Raw genomic sequence first — 16,266 nt, forward strand, 5'->3', positions numbered from 1 at the left:
ATGGCTCTAATGAGAAGGGGAGGAGTCAAGTGCAAAATGGCTGCCATAGAAGGGGAGGAGTCAGCTACAAAATGGCTGCCTTGGGGAAGGGAGGAGTCAGCTACAAAATGGCTGCCTAGGAGTAGGGAGGAGTCAGCTATAAAATGGCTGCCTAGGGGAAGGGAGAAGTCAGCTACAAAATGGCTGCCTAAGGAAGGGGAGGAGTCAGCTACAAAATGGCTGCCATGAGTAAACTACAAAATGGCTGCAATGAGAAGGGCAGGAGTCATTTACAAAATGGCTGCCTAGGGGAAGGGAGGAGTCAGCTACAAAATGGCTGACTAGGAGAGGGGAGTAATCAGCTACAAAATGGCTGGCTAGGGAAGGGGAGGAGTCAGCAAAAAATAGCTGCCATAGAAGGGGAGGAGTCAGCTACAAAATGGCTGCCTAGGGGAGGGGAGGAGTCAGCTAGAAAATGGCTTCCTAGTGAAGGGGAGGAATCAGTTACAAAATGGCTGGCTAGGGAAGGGGAGGAGTCAGCAAAAAATAGCTGCCATAGAAGGGGAGGAGTCAGCGACAAAATGGCTGCCTAGGAGAAGGGAGGAGTCAGCTACAAAATATCTGCCATAGAAGGGGAGGAGTCAGCTACAAAATGGCTGCCTAGGGGAAGGGTTGAGTCAGCTACAAAATGGCTGCCATAGAAGGGGAGGAGTCAACTACAAAATGGCTGCCTAGGAGAGGGTAGGAGTTAGCTACAATATGGCTGCCATATAAGGGGAGGAGTCAGCTACAAAATGGCTGCCTAGGAGAGGGTAGGAGTTAGCTACAAAATGTCTGCCATAGAAGGGGAGTTGTCAGCTACAAAATGGCTGCCATAGAAGGGGAGGAGTCAGCTACAAAATGGCTGCCTTGGGGAAAGGAGGAGTCAGCTACAAAATGGCTGCCTAGGTGTAGGGAGGAGTCAGCTATAAAATGGCTGCCTAAGGGAAGGGAGGAGTCAGCTACAAAATGGCTGCCTAGGGTAGGGGAGGAATCAGATTCAAAATGGCTGCCTAGGGAAGGGGAGGAATCAGGTACAAAATGGCTGCCATGAGTAAGCTACAAAATGGCTGCAATGAGAAGGGGAGGAGTCAAGTGCAAAATGGCTGCCATAGAAGGGGAGGAGTCAGCTACAAAATGGCTGCCTTGGGGAAGGGAGGAGTCAGCTACAAAATGGCTGCCTAGGTGTAGGGAGGAGTCAGCTATAAAATGGCTGCCTAGGGGAAGGGAGAAGTCAGCTACAAAATGGCTGCCTAAGGAAGGGGAGGAGTCAGCTACAAAATGGCTGCCATGAGTCAACTACAAAATGGCTGCAATGAGAAGGGCAGGAGTTATTTACAAAATGGCTGCCTAGGGGAAGGGAGGAGTCAGCTCCAAAATGGCTGACTAGGGGAGGGGAGTAATCAGCTTCAAAATGGCTGCCTAGGGAAGGGGAGGAGTCAGCTACAAAATGGCTGCCATGAGTTAGCTACAAAATGGCTCTAATGAGAAGGGGAGGAGTCAAATGCAAAATGGCTGCCATAGAAGGGGAGGAGTCAGCTACAAAATGGCTGCCTTGGGGAAGGGAGGAGTCAGCTACAAAATGGCTGCCTAGGAGTAGGGAGGAGTCAGCTATAAAATGGCTGCCTAGGGGAAGGGAGAAGTCAGCTACAAAATGGCTGCCTAAGGAAGGGGAGGAGTCAGCTACAAAATGGCTGCCATGAGTAAACTACAAAATGGCTGCAATGAGAAGGGGATGAGTCAGCTACAAAATGGCTGCCATAGAAGGGGAGGAGTCAGCTACAAAATGGCTCCCATGTCAACTACAAAATGGCTGCAATGAGAAGGGGAGGAGTCAGCTACAAAATGGCTGACTAGGGGAGGGGAGTAATCAGCTTCAAAACGGCTGCCTAGGGAAGGGGAGGAGTCAGCTACAAAATGTCTGCCATAGAAGGGGAGGAGTCAGCTAAAAAATGGCTGCCATAGAAGGGAAGGAGTCAACTACATAATGGCTGCCTAGGGTAGGGGAGGAATCAGATTCAAAATGGCTGCCTAGGGAAGGGGAGGAATCAGGTACAAAATGGCTGCCATGAGTTAGCTACAAAATGGCTCTAATGAGAAGGGGAGGAGTCAAGTGCAAAATGGCTGCCATAGAAGGGGAGGAGTCAGCTACAAAATGGCTGCCTTGGGGAAGGGAGGAGTCAGCTACAAAATGGCTGCCTAGGAGTAGGGAGGAGTCAGCTATAAAATGGCTGCCTAGGGGAAGGGAGAAGTCAGCTACAAAATGGCTGCCTAAGGAAGGGGAGGAGTCAGCTACAAAATGGCTGCCATGAGTAAACTACAAAATGGCTGCAATGAGAAGGGCAGGAGTCATTTACAAAATGGCTGCCTAGGGGAAGGGAGGAGTCAGCTACAAAATGGCTGACTAGGGGAGGGGAGTAATCAGCTACAAAATGGCTGGCTAGGGAGGGGAGGAGTCAGCAAAAAATAGCTGCCATAGAAGGGGAGGAGTCAGCTACAAAATGGCTGCCTAGGGGAGGGGAGGAGTCAGCTAGAAAATGGCTTCCTAGGGAAGGGGAGGAATCAGTTACAAAATGGTTGGCTAGGGAAGGGGAGGAGTCAGCAAAAAATAGCTGCCATAGAAGGGGAGGAGTCAGCGACAAAATGGCTACCATAGAAGGAGAGGAGTCAGCTACAAAATGGCTGCCTAGGGGAAGGGTTGAGTCAGCTACAAAATGGCTGCCATAGAAGGGGAGGAGTCAACTACAAAATGGCTGCCTAGTAGAGGGTAGGAGTTAGCTACAAAATGGCTGCCATATATGGGGAGGAGTCAGCTACAAAATGGCTGCCTAGGAGAGGGTAGGAGTTAGCTACAAAATGTCTGCTATAGAAGGGGAGTTGTCAGCTACAAAATGGCTGCCATAGAAGGGGAGGAGTCAGCTACAAAATGGCTGCCTAGGGGAAGGGAGGAGTCAGCTACAAAATGGCTGCCATAGAAGGGGAGGAGTCAGCTACAAAATGGCTGCCTTGGGGAAAGGAGGAGTCAGCTACAAAATGGCTTCCTAGGTGTAGGGAGGAGTCAGCTATAAAATGGCTGCCTAGGGGAAGGGAGGAGTCAGCTACAGAATGGCTGCCTAGGGTAGGGGAGGAATCAGATTCAAAATGGCTGCCTAGGGGAGGGGAGGAGTCAGGTACAAAATGGCTTCCTAGGGAAGGGGAGGAATCAGCTACAAAATGGCTGGCTAGGGAAGGGGAGGAGTCAGCAAAAAATAGCTGCCATAGAAGGGGAGGAGTCAGCTACAAAATGTCTGCCAAAGAAGGGGAGGAGTCAGCTACAAAATGGCTGCCAATGGGAAGGGTTGAGTCAGCTACAAAATGGCTGCCATAGAAGGGGAGGAGTCAGATACATAATGGCTGCCTAGGAGAGGGTAGGAGTTAGCTACAAAATGTCTGCCATAGAAGGGGAGGAGTCAGCTACAAAATGGCTGCCATAGAAGGGGAGGAGTCAGCTACAAAATGGCTGCCTAGGGGAAGGGAGGAGTCACCTACAAAATGGCTGCCATAGAAGGGGAGGAGTCAGCTACAAAATGGCTGCCTTGGGGAAGGGAGGAGTCAGCTACAAAATGGCTGCCTTGGTGTAGGGAGGAGTCAGCTATAAAATGGCTGCCTAGGGGAAGGGGAGGAGTCAGCTACAAAATGGCTGCCATGAGTCAGCTACAAAATGGCTGCAATGAGAAGGGGAGGAGTCAGGTACAAAATGGCTGACTAGGGGAGGGGAGTAATCAGCTTCAAAATGGCTGCAATGAGAAGGGGATGAGTCAGCTACAAAATGGCTGCCATAGAAGGGGAGGGGACAGCTACAAAATAGCTGCAATGGAAGTGGAGGTGTCAGGTGCAAATGGCTGTCATAGAAGGGGAGGAGTCAGCTACAAAATGGCTGCCTAGGAGATTGGAGTAGTCAGGTACAAAATGGCTGCCATGATTCAACTTTGAAATGGCTGCAAAGAGTAGGGGAGGAGTCAGCTACAAAATGGCTGCCATAGAAGGGGAGGAATCAGCTTCAAAATGGCTGCCTAGGGGAGGGGAGGAGTCAGCTAGAAAATGGCTTCCTAGGGAAGGGGAGGAATCAGCTAAAAAATGGCTGGCTAGGGAAGGGGAGGAGTCAGCAAAAAATAGCTGCCATAGAAGGGGAGGAGTCAGCTACAAAATGTCTGCCAAAGAAGGGGAGGAGTCAGCTACAAAATGGCTGCCTAGGGGTAGGGTTCAGTCAGCTACAAAATGGCTGCCATAGAAGGGGAGGAGTCAGATACATAATGCCTGCCTAGGAGAGGGTAGGAGTTAGGTACAAAATGTCTGCCATAGAAGGGGAGGAGTCAGCTACAAAATGGCTGCCATAGAAGGGGAGGAGTCAGCTACAAAATGGCTGCCAAGGGGAAGGGAGGAGTCAGCTACAAAATGGCTGCCATAGAAGGGGAGGAGTCAGCTACAAAATGGCTGCCTTGGGGAAGGGAGGAGTCAGCTACAAAATGGCTGCCTAGGTGTAGGGAGGAGTCAGCTATAAAATGGCTGCCTAGGGGAAGGGAGGAGTCAGCTACAAAATGGCTGCCTAAGGGAGGGGAGGAGTCAGCTACAACATGGCTGCCATGAGTCAACTATAAAATGGCTGCAATGAGAAGGGGAGGAGTCTCCTACAAAATGGCTACCTAGGGGAAGGGAGGAGTCAGCTACAAAATGGCTGCCTAGGGTAGGAGAGGAGTCAGCTACAAAATGGCTGCCAAAGAAGGGGAGGAGTCAGCTACAAAATGGCTACCTAGGGGAAGGGAGGAGTCAGCTACAAAATGGCTGACTAGGGGAGGGGAGTAATCAGCTTCAAAATGGCTGCCTAGGGAAGGGGAGGAGTCAGCTACAAAATGGCTACCATAGAAGGGGAGGAGTCAGCTACAAAATGGCTGCCTAGGGGAAGGGAGGAGTCAGCTACAAAATGGCTGCCATAGAAGGGGAGGAGTCAGCTACAAAATGGCTGCCTTGGGGAAAGGAGGAGTCAGCTACAAAATGGCTGCCTAGGTGTAGGGAGGAGTCAGCTATAAAATGGCTGCCTAGGGGAAGGGAGGAGTCAGCTACAAAATGGCTGCCTAGGGTAGGGGAGGAATCAGATTCAAAATGGCTGCCTAGGGGAGGGGAGGAGTCAGGTACAAAATGGCTTCCTAGGGAAGGGGAGGAATCAGCTACAAAATGGCTGGCTAGGGAAGGGGAGGAGTCAGCAAAAAATAGCTGCCATAGAAGGGGAGGAGTCAGCTACAAAATGTCTGCCAAAGAAGGGGAGGAGTCAGCTACAAAATGGCTGCCAAGGGGAAGGGTTGAGTCAGCTACAAAATGGCTGCCATAGAAGGGGAGGAGTCAGATACATAATGGCTGCCTAGGAGAGGGTAGGAGTTAGCTACAAAATGTCTGCCATAGAAGGGGAGGAGTCAGCTACAAAATGGCTGCCATAGAAGGGGAGGAGTCAGCTACAAAATGGCTGCCTAGGGGAAGGGAGGAGTCACCTACAAAATGGCTGCCATAGAAGGGGAGGAGTCAGCTACAAAATGGCTGCCTTGGGGAAGGGAGGAGTCAGCTACAAAATGGCTGCCTTGGTGTAGGGAGGAGTCAGCTATAAAATGGCTGCCTAGGGGAAGGGGAGGAGTCAGCTACAAAATGGCTGCCATGAGTCAGCTACAAAATGGCTGCAATGAGAAGGGGAGGAGTCAGGTACAAAATGGCTGACTAGGGGAGGGGAGTAATCAGCTTCAAAATGGCTGCAATGAGAAGGGGATGAGTCAGCTACAAAATGGCTGCCATAGAAGGGGAGGGGACAGCTACAAAATAGCTGCAATGGAAGTGGAGGTGTCAGGTGCAAATGGCTGTCATAGAAGGGGAGGAGTCAGCTACAAAATGGCTGCCTAGGAGAGTGGAGTAGTCAGGTACAAAATGGCTGCCATGATTCAACTTTGAAATGGCTGCAAAGAGTAGGGGAGGAGTCAGCTACAAAATGGCTGCCATAGAAGGGGAGGAATCAGCTTCAAAATGGCTGCCTAGGGGAGGGGAGGAGTCAGCTAGAAAATGGCTTCCTAGGGAAGGGGAGGAATCAGCTACAAAATGGCTGGCTAGGGAAGGGGAGGAGTCAGCAAAAAATAGCTGCCATAGAAGGGGAGGAGTCAGCTACAAAATGTCTGCCAAAGAAGGGGAGGAGTCAGCTACAAAATGGCTGCCTAGGGGTAGGGTTCAGTCAGCTACAAAATGGCTGCCATAGAAGGGGAGGAGTCAGATACATAATGCCTGCCTAGGAGAGGGTAGGAGTTAGGTACAAAATGTCTGCCATAGAAGGGGAGGAGTCAGCTACAAAATGGCTGCCATAGAAGGGGAGGAGTCAGCTACAAAATGGCTGCCAAGGGGAAGGGAGGAGTCAGCTACAAAATGGCTGCCATAGAAGGGGAGGAGTCAGCTACAAAATGGCTGCCTTGGGGAAGGGAGGAGTCAGCTACAAAATGGCTGCCTAGGTGTAGGGAGGAGTCAGCTATAAAATGGCTGCCTAGGGGAAGGGAGGAGTCAGCTACAAAATGGCTGCCTAAGGGAGGGGAGGAGTCAGCTACAACATGGCTGCCATGAGTCAACTATAAAATGGCTGCAATGAGAAGGGGAGGAGTCTGCTACAAAATGGCTACCTAGGGGAAGGGAGGAGTCAGCTACAAAATGGCTGCCTAGGGTAGGAGAGGAGTCAGCTACAAAATGGCTGCCAAAGAAGGGGAGGAGTCAGCTACAAAATGGCTACCTAGGGGAAGGGAGGAGTCAGCTACAAAATGGCTGACTAGGGGAGGGGAGTAATCAGCTTCAAAATGGCTGCCTAGGGAAGGGGAGGAGTCAGCTACAAAATGGCTGCCAAAGAAGGGGAGGAGTCAGCTACAAAATGGCTACCTAGGGGAAGGGAGGAGTCAGCTACAAAATGGCTGCCTAGGGTAGGAGAGGAATCAGATTCAAAATGGCTGCCTAGGGAATGGGAGGAGTTAGCTACAAAATGTCTGCCATAGAAGGGGAGGAGTCAGCTACAAAATGGCTGCCAAAGAAGGGGAGGAGTCAGCTACAAAATGGCTGCCATAGAAGGGTAGGAGTTAGCTACAAAATGTCTGCCATAGAAGGGGAGGAGTCAGCTACAAAATGGCTGCCATAGAAGGGGAGGAGTCAGCTACAAAATGGCTCCCATGTCAACTACAAAATGGCTGCAATGAGAAGGGGAGGAGTCAGCTACAAAATGGCTGACTAGGGGAGGGGAGTAATCAGCTTCAAAACGGCTGCCTAGGGAAGGGGAGGAGTCAGCTACAAAATGTCTGCCATAGAAGGGGAGGAGTCAGCTAAAAATGGCTGCCATAGAAGGGGAGGAGTCAGCTACAAAATGGCTGCCTAGGGTAGGGGAGGAATCAGATTCAAAATGGCTGCCTAGGGAAGGGGAGGAATCAGGTACAAAATGGCTGCCATGAGTTAGCTACAAAATGGCTCTAATGAGAAGGGGAGGAGTCAAGTGCAAAATGGCTGCCATAGAAGGGGAGGAGTCAGCTACAAAATGGCTGCCTTGGGGAAGGGAGGAGTCAGCTACAAAATGGCTGCCTAGGAGTAGGGAGGAGTCAGCTATAAAATGGCTGCCTAGGGGAAGGGAGAAGTCAGCTACAAAATGGCTGCCTAAGGAAGGGGAGGAGTCAGCTACAAAAAGGCTGCCATGAGTAAACTACAAAATGGCTGCAATGAGAAGGGCAGGAGTCATTTACAAAATGGCTGCCTAGGGGAAGGGAGGAGTCAGCTACAAAATGGCTGACTAGGGGAGGGGAGTAATCAGCTACAAAATGGCTGGCTAGGGAAGGGGAGGAGTCAGCAAAAAATAGCTGCCATAGAAGGGGAGGAGTCAGCTACAAAATGGCTGCCTAGGGGAGGGGAGGAGTCAGCTAGAAAATGGCTGCCTAGGAGAGGGTAGGAGTTAGCTACAAAATGGCTGCCATATAAGGGGAGGAGTCAGCTACAAAATGGCTGCCTAGGAGAGGGTAGGAGTTAGCTACAAAATGTCTGCCATAGAAGGGGAGTTGTCAGCTACAAAATGGCTGCCATAGAAGGGGAGGAGTCAGCTACAAAATGGCTGCCTAGGGGAAGGGAGGAGTCAGCTACAAAATGGCTGCCTAAGGAAGGGGAGGAGTCAGCTACAAAATGGCTTCCATGAGTCAACTACAAAATGGCTGCAATGAGAAGGGCAGGAGTCATTTACAAAATGGCTGCCTAGGGGAAGGGAGGAGTCAGCTACAAAATGGCTGACTAGGGGAGGGGAGTAATCAGCTTCAAAATGGCTGCCTAGGGAAGGGGAGGAGTCAGCTACAAAATGGCTGCCATGAGTCAGGTTCAAAATGGCTGCAATGAGAAGGGGAGGAGTCAGCTACAAAATGGCTGCAATGAGAAGGGGAGGAGTCAGCTACAAAATGGCTACCTAGGGGAAGGGAGGAGTCAGCTACAAAATGGCTGCCTAGGGTAGGGGAGGAATCAAATTCAAAATGGCTGCCTAGGGAAGGGGAGGAATCAGGTACAAAATGGCTGCCATGAGTTAGCTACAAAATGGCTGCAATGAGAAGGGGATGAGTCAAATGCAAAATGGCTGCCATAGAAGGGGAGGAGTCAGCTAAAATAGTTGCCATAGAAGGGGAGGGGTAAGCTACAAAATGGCTGCCTAGGGGAGGGGAGGAGTCAGCTACAAAATGGCTGCCTAGGGAGGTGAGGAGTCAGCTCCAAAATGCCTGCCTAGGAGAGGGGAGGAGTCAGCTACAAAATGTCTGCCATAGAAGGGGAGGAGTCAGCTACAAAATGGCTGCCTAGGGGAAGGGTTCAGTCAGCTACAAAATGGCTGCCATATAAGGGAGGAGTCAGCTACAAAATGGCTGCCTAGGAGAGGGTAGGAGTTAGCTACAAAATGGCTGCCATATAAGGGGAGGAGTCAGCTACAAAATGGCTGCCAAGGAGAGGGTAGGAGTTAGCTACAAAATGTCTGCCATAGAAGGGGAGGAGTCAGCTACAAAATGGCTGCCATAGAAGGGGAGGAGTCAGCTACAAAATGGCTGCCATAGAAGGGGAGGAGTCAGCTAAAATAGCTGCCATAGAAGGGGAGGGGTAAGCTACAAAATGGCTGCCTAGGGGAAGGGAGTAGTGAGCTACAAAATGGCTGCCTAGGGGAGGGGACGAGTCAGCTACAAAATGGCTGCCTAGGGAGGTGAGGAGTCAGCTCCAAAATGGCTGCCTAGGAGAGGGGAGGAGTCAGCTACAAAATGTCTGCCATAGAAGGGGAGGAGTCAGCTACAAAATGGCTGCCTAGGGGAAGGGTTCAGTCAGCTACAAAATGGCTGCCATAGAAGGGAGGAGTCAGCTACAAAATGGCTGCCTAGGAGAGGGTAGGAGTTAGCTACAAAATGGCTGCCATATAAGGGGAGGAGTCAGCTACAAAATGGCTGCCTAGGAGAGGGTAGGAGTTAGCTACAAAATGTCTGCCATAGAAGGGGAGGAGTCAGCTACAAAACGGCTGCCATAGAAGGGGAGGAGTCAGCTACAAAATGGCTGCAATGAGAAGGGGAAGAGTCAAGTGCAAAATGGCTGCCATAGAAGGGGAGGAGTCAGCTAAAATAGCTGCCATAGAAGAGGAGGGGTAAGCTACAAAATGGCTGCCTAGGAAAAGGGAGGAGTCAGCTACAAAATGCCTGCCTAGGGAGGGGAGGAGTCAGCTCCAAAATGGCTGCCTAGGAGAGGGGAGGAGTCAGCTACAAAATGTCTGCCATAGAAGGGGAGGAGTCAGGTACAAAATAGCTGCCTAGGGGAAGGGTTGAGTCAGCTACAAAATGGCTGCCATATAAGGGGAGGAGTCAGCTACAAAATGGCTGCCTAGGAGAGGGTAGGAGTTAGCTACAATATGTCTGCCATAGAAGGGGAGGAGTCAGCTACAAAATGGCTGCAATAGAAGGGGAGGAGTCAGCTATAAAATGGCTGCCTAGGAGAGGGGAGGAGTCAGCTACAAAATGGCTACCTAGGGGAAGGGAGGAGTCCGCTACAAAATGGCTGCCTAGGGGAAGGGAGGAGTCAGCTACAAAATGGCTGCCATAGAAGGGGAGGAGTCAGCTACAAAATGGCTGCCTAGGAGAGGGGAGGAGTCAGCTACAAAATGGCTGCCATGAGTCAGCTTTGAAATGGCTGGAAAGAGAAGGGGAGGAGTCAGCTACAAATGGCTGCCATAGAAGGGGTGGAATCAGCTTCAAAATGTCTGCCTAGGGGAAGGGAGGAGTCAGCTACCAAATGGCTGCCTAGGGAAACGGGAGGAGTCAGCTACAAAATGGCTGCCATGAGTCAGCTTTGAAATGGCTGGAAAGAGAAGGGGAGGAGTCAGCTACAAATTGGCTGCCATAGAAGGGGAGGAATCAGCTTCAAAATGGCTGCCCAGGGGAGGGGAGGAGTCAGCTACAAAATGGCTTCCTAGGGAAGGGGAGGAATCAGCTACAAAATGGCTGGCTAGGGAAGGGGAGGAGTCAGCTAAAAATAGCTGCCATAGAAGGGTAGGAGTCAGCTACAAAATGACTGCCTAGGAGTGGGGAGGAGTCAGCTACAAAATGTCTGCCATAGAAGGGGAGGAGTCAGCTACAAAATGGCTGCCATAGAAGGGGAGGGGTCGGCTACAAAATGGCTGCCATAGAAGGGGAAGTGTCAGCTACAGAATGGCTGCCATAGAAGGGGAGGAGTCAGCATAAATTGCTACCTAGGGAAGGGATTGTGTCAGCTTCAGAATGCCTGCAATGAAAAGGGGGTACGAGTCAGCTACAAAATGGCTGCCATGAGAAGGGAGGAGTCAGCATAAATTGCTACGTAGGGAAGGGGAGGGGTCTGCTACAAAAGGGCTGCCTAGTGGAGGGGAGGAATCAGCTACAAAATGGCTGCCTAGGAATGGGGAGGTGTCAGCTACTAAATGGCTGCCATGAGTCAGCAACTAAATGGCTGCTATAAGAAGGGAGGAGGCAGCATAAATGAATACCTAGGGAAGGGGATGAGTCAGCTAACAAATGGCTGCCTAGGGAAAGGGAGGAATCAGCTACAAAATGGCTGCATTGGAAGGGGAGGAGTCAGCTACAAAATGGCTGCCTAGGGGAGGGGAGGAATCAGCTTCAAAATGGCTGCCTAGGGAAGGGGAGGTGTCAGCTACAAAATGGCTGCCTAGGGGAGGGGAGGAGTCAGGTACAAAATGGCTGCCATAGAAGGGGAGGAATCAGCTACAAAATGCCTTATGATGTCAGAATATAATCCAAGAAGATTGGCTACTTCAGTGTTGCAGCATTATCCTATTAACTACATGCAACGTACTTGCTTGGGCTTGCCCATGTGACTCAGCAAGGACTGATTCTGCCCTTACTTTGTTTATTCCATTGTGAATCCTGAAGAATTCAGATGGTTTTGAACTCAGGTCTTCCTCTATCCCACCCCTCCCCATTGAAACAGAAAAGTGTTCTGCATGTGATTAGGGAAGCTCAGAAGGAGGGGGAGGGGGAGCCAAGCACAGCAGGAGCCTCTTTCTTTTCTTGAATGGGGGGAGGAGAGATTTGGAGACAGCAGAGGAGGGGGAATAAATCCAAGAGCAAATATCTGCTGAGAGAAGTTAGGGCTTCTGGAGCTTCTGCCTAGAGAAGTTACGGCTGGAAGCCTTGCAACCTGGGAATGAGGAAGCCTTTGACCTGATGCCCTGGCCAATCAGAACTTTTCTACAGCATTGGAGGCTCAGCAGTAAGTTATTTCAGGGGAAGCAGACAGCTGCTCACTCATTCATGCAGATTTTTCAAATATTAAGGGCTATATCCACTCCAGGACATCGCGGGGGAACGGTAGGTTCACTCTGGATCAATCCTGTTTGTTGCAGAGGGAAAATTTTACACCCAAAATCAAAATGGAAATTGCATTCAGTGTAGATGGCAGGGATTGAAAAAGCCTGGGATTGGAATAAAAGCTCTGTGCAGATTCAGATGTGTATTTCACACCATTGTCACCCCAACTTTGTTTTAATGGTGTCAGCTTGGTTTGTAGTGACTTGTTTTGACGTTATCCGCTTCTTTTAGTGGCGTTCCTTTTAGTGTTTGTGTTCTAAGGGTTTCAGTTGTAAGACTCCTCAAACAGGTCTCTGGAGAGCATATGCCTCTTTCAAAATAAACATCTAGTGTAGCCCAAATGAATAATAATTCATGATAACAACTGATTGCATACTTTTTCCTGGATTGTAGTGGGTCACACGCTGATTATTCCTTTTCCATTACAGGTAATCACCAAATAATTCGTTCCCAGAGAGGTGAGTTTTTCCGGAACCCAAACAGGTCCTTAAATCAATTGTCTCCATTGTGGGCATGGGTTGCCAGCTCCGGGTTGGAAAATATCTGGAGACTTTTGAGGTGGAGGCAGGAGTAGGTGGAATTTGGAGTGGGGAAGGACCTCAATGGAACAAAATGCTATGGATTCCACCTTCCAAAGCAGCCATTTCCTCCAAGGACCTGATCTCTGTCATCTGAATATAAGCTGTAAAACTGGGGGATCCCCCACCCAGGGACTGGTCTCTTTAATGTGGGCTCACTAATATGTTTCCTGTGCCCTACTACTTTCTTAGCTAAAGTACCCCCTGACAAGCAAAGAGTCAGTCCTGGCTTGCAGCTAGGATATTGGAGGTGGGAGTGATTCAAAAGACCCCCTGCCCCACTGAGGTATCACCTTTGGGTCTGTAGTGAGTGTCCATTTGGAAATAGCTGCCCCTATCATAACATGCCAGCAAACCTGTGCTTATCATGAATGTCCCTTCACCATTTCAAAGCAGTTTTGAAATGCCACGAGGGACCAATCCTGATTGGATCTGTGGTCCGGAGCTATCTCCACCCCCCACATCTTTCCCAGAGTCAAACAGCCATATGTGTGCGTGGGCCAGAAGAACTCCACGCCAAGGGCTCAATCAGGATCAGACCCTTGCCTTGTGGCAACTTAAAATAAATTTAAAATGCTAAGGTGAACGTGTGACTGTCACGAGTTGGCTTCCACAGTTAGCTTGGTCCTCAGAAGGAAGTTTTGTAATTGTCCTCACCACGGTAGAGTGATGGCACCCACTATTCTTTCTCAAAATTCCCAGAGCACCATAAACTCACCCAACTTGGTGTCCCTGCCTTAAGCATTCCCTGTCCCTCACAGACAAGTGGGCACCGAAAACCAACATTCCGAGAGCACAGTGTATGTAATGTAACCCCCTCTCGGTTTCTTGCTTTCCGTAGTATGCGGGCGACCCATGATCCTCAACAGGAATGTGGGGGGAGAAGACTCTGTGGAAGGTGAATGGCCATGGCAGGTCAGCTTGAGGAAGATGGGCAAGCACGTGTGCGGAGGGGCCCTCATCTCCAACGACTGGGTTGTGACGGCAGCACACTGCTTTCAACCGTGAGTATGCCGGAACCAAAAAAGAACTGGGACTGAAAAGCTGAAAGGCCTTACAAAGGTCCCATTTCCTGCTCTAGGTGCCAAAGGGTTCGATATTAGGAAAAACTTTTTCATAGTCAGAGTAGTTCAGCAGTGGAATAGGCTGCCTAAGGAGGTGGTGAGCTCCCCCTCACTGGCAGTCTTCAAGCAAAGGTTGGATACACACTTTTCTTGGGTGCTTTAGGATGCTTTGGGCTGACCCTGCATTGAGCAGGGGGTTGGACTAGATGGCCTGTATGGCCCCTTCCAACTCTATGATTCTATGATTCTATGATATGTCCTCTCTTCATTTAGTTCTACAACCTGTTGTATATTACTGGATTTTTCCGCAACAGTGCTATAAGGCAGAATCCTGCATACCAGCACTATTGATATTTGTAGCTTTGTAGCACATAGATTCTTCTTCACATATTATGCTCCTTTCAGACACTAGCCTGCCATTGAAGTCAGTCACATCTCAAGAGCACAGTGCGTTGGGTAGTCTAGAAGACTAGGAGAAGAAGAAGAGTTGGTACTTATATGCCGCTTTTCTCTAACAGGAGTCTCAAAGCAGCCTACAATTACCTTCCCTTCCCTTTCCTCACAAAAGATGCCCTGTGAGGTAGGTGAGAGCCCGGAATTTACTGCTCGGTCAGAACAGCTTTATCAGTGCTGTGGCACTTGCACCAATGGCATGATGTCATTTCTGGGGCAAACCTGAAAGTGACGTCATGCTGTTCTAAAATTCACTGGAAACTCTATGGCCTTACCAAAGAGTTGCTGCTGAATCCTAGAGTGGCATGACATTGATTTGGGAATTTGTTCTGGAAATGCGATCATACTGCCACTGTGACAGTGATTTCGTTTGGTCGTATTTTCCTTTGCCACACTACCAGACCTGGCAGCGGTTTGGGGCTCAAAGCAGGAGATCCCCAATTGGAATGGGAAAATGGTAATCCTAGCTCTGGTCTCCTGCTGCTATTCAGTAGAGCTGTGGGAACAAAAGGGAGGGGAAAAGAATTGGCCTTCTGTGATGCCACAATGTCAATTCTGTGACATTATCAATGTCACGACCATGGGTGATTATCTACAAACCCTACCCCTCAATCTCTGTAGCGGTCTGGAAAATGCCTAGAGTGTTCCATGATATTGTGAGGTCACTTGTGGTCATGTGGCCTGAAGTGATGTAGTGGCATCACGTGACAACGATGTCAGTCTCTACCCCTCGCAGTGCTTTCAGGGGTTTGCAACACAACATTGTTCTCTCCGTTGTCAAATTTGACCTGTCTTCTTGCTTGCCTCTCAGTCCTTGCTCCTGATAACATCCAACCCCCTCTTAATTCCCCCTAACAGACTGTATATGAACTTAGCCCTGTTCCTCATCCACCCACCCACAGGAACAGCCATCCATCTCAATTCAACGTGCTCTTGGGAGCCAACACACTGGAGAACTCCTGGCCCCACAAGCTATCTATCGGGGTTGGAGAAATCATCCGAAACCCCCGATATGCAGGAGAAGCCACGAGCGGAGACATCGCCTTGGTGCGATTGGCTCGACCAGTTGGGTTCACCAACTACATCATACCAATCTGTCTGCCTGCAGCCAGCGTACACTTTCCCCCAGGCATGAAGTGCTGGGTCACAGGCTGGGGAGATATCAGTGAGGGACGTAAGTATGGGGGGATGGACTAAAGCTGGTAGAGAACTTTCATCCTGCCCAGATGTTTCAGCTCTTTCTGTGGCTGAAGCTCACAACCTGGCAGAGCCAGTCATGGATGTCTGTCACATGAGGATGGTGAGATAGCTGCAGAGTCTCTGCAGTGTCAGAGATAACACTGGTGCAATCTCCCACTTTGGAGGGAGGGAAGTGTGCCGCTTTGTTGTATTTCTTTTATTCCTTCTGGATGGGGCTTAAAGGAGACTGAACGAGTAGTTCTGTGTTCGCTTCTCTGGGGGCAAGAGGGAAGGTTGCTTAGCTGGGAAACACCAAAATTGGCTCTGGGTCTTGAGAAGCTCTTGAGAAGGTCCCTTTTGCCCTGAGCTTCTCAAGACACAGAGCCAATTTTGGTGTTTCATGGGTGCAGGTAAGCAGTCACATGTCCATTAAAAATATGGAACTCTTAGGGAAGGACAGCCATGTTATTCTGTGGCAGCGAAACCACTGGAGTCTTGTACAAAACCTTGAAACTCTTCTCGCAGGATAAGCTTTTGTGAAGAGAAGGACATGTATAACTCAGTGGGTCCCAAGGGAGCACAGTCGACTGATGTTCCTATGCACAGCAAAAAAACAAAACATGTTGCTGCATTCCTATCATGAATCAAATGCATCTTCTCCATAACATTTACTGGACAGTTGTAAGATTGAAGAAAAAAACAACACTGTTTTCTTACGCTGAAATGAAAAGATTCCAGTCAACCGTGGTGTGAATGCAAGGACATGCAATTTGCTTAGGAACTTGACAAATCCTACCCCCTATAGAGCTTGATACAAACTATAGAGCCCTGAATTCCCTTCTGCTAACTTAGAATCCTGCTTTCTTGTTTTTCACCTCGTGCCTATAACTTAGAGTGTCAGGTTCATGCTGGGGCCTGGCTGCACGCAGTCAGGTTTGGGATCTTGGGAATGGCCTGCTTACGGTCCAGGGGACCCTGCATAGTGTACCAGCCTCCAGGTGGAACCTGGGGATCCCCTAAATTTATAGCTCATCTCCAGACTAAATAGGGCATTTCCCCTGGAGAAAATGGATGATTTGG

At 49.7% G+C, this 16,266-nt stretch overlaps 1 protein-coding gene across 1 annotated transcript in view; it reads left to right on the plus strand.

The window, feature by feature from the left end:
- The window catches only part of LOC143826206 (serine protease 27-like), a 54,672-nt gene that overhangs the window by 35,810 nt on the left and 2,596 nt on the right, over nt 1-16,266 (plus strand). The window contains exons 2-4 of the mRNA XM_077314878.1: nt 12,341-12,370; nt 13,332-13,494; nt 14,910-15,181. Of these exons, the coding sequence (XP_077170993.1) occupies nt 12,341-12,370; nt 13,332-13,494; nt 14,910-15,181 (465 nt within the window). The remainder of the gene's footprint in view (nt 1-12,340; nt 12,371-13,331; nt 13,495-14,909; nt 15,182-16,266) is intronic.

This window comes from Paroedura picta, chromosome 16, assembly GCF_049243985.1.
Source record: "Paroedura picta isolate Pp20150507F chromosome 16, Ppicta_v3.0, whole genome shotgun sequence".
Taxonomy (NCBI): domain Eukaryota; kingdom Metazoa; phylum Chordata; class Lepidosauria; order Squamata; family Gekkonidae; genus Paroedura; species Paroedura picta.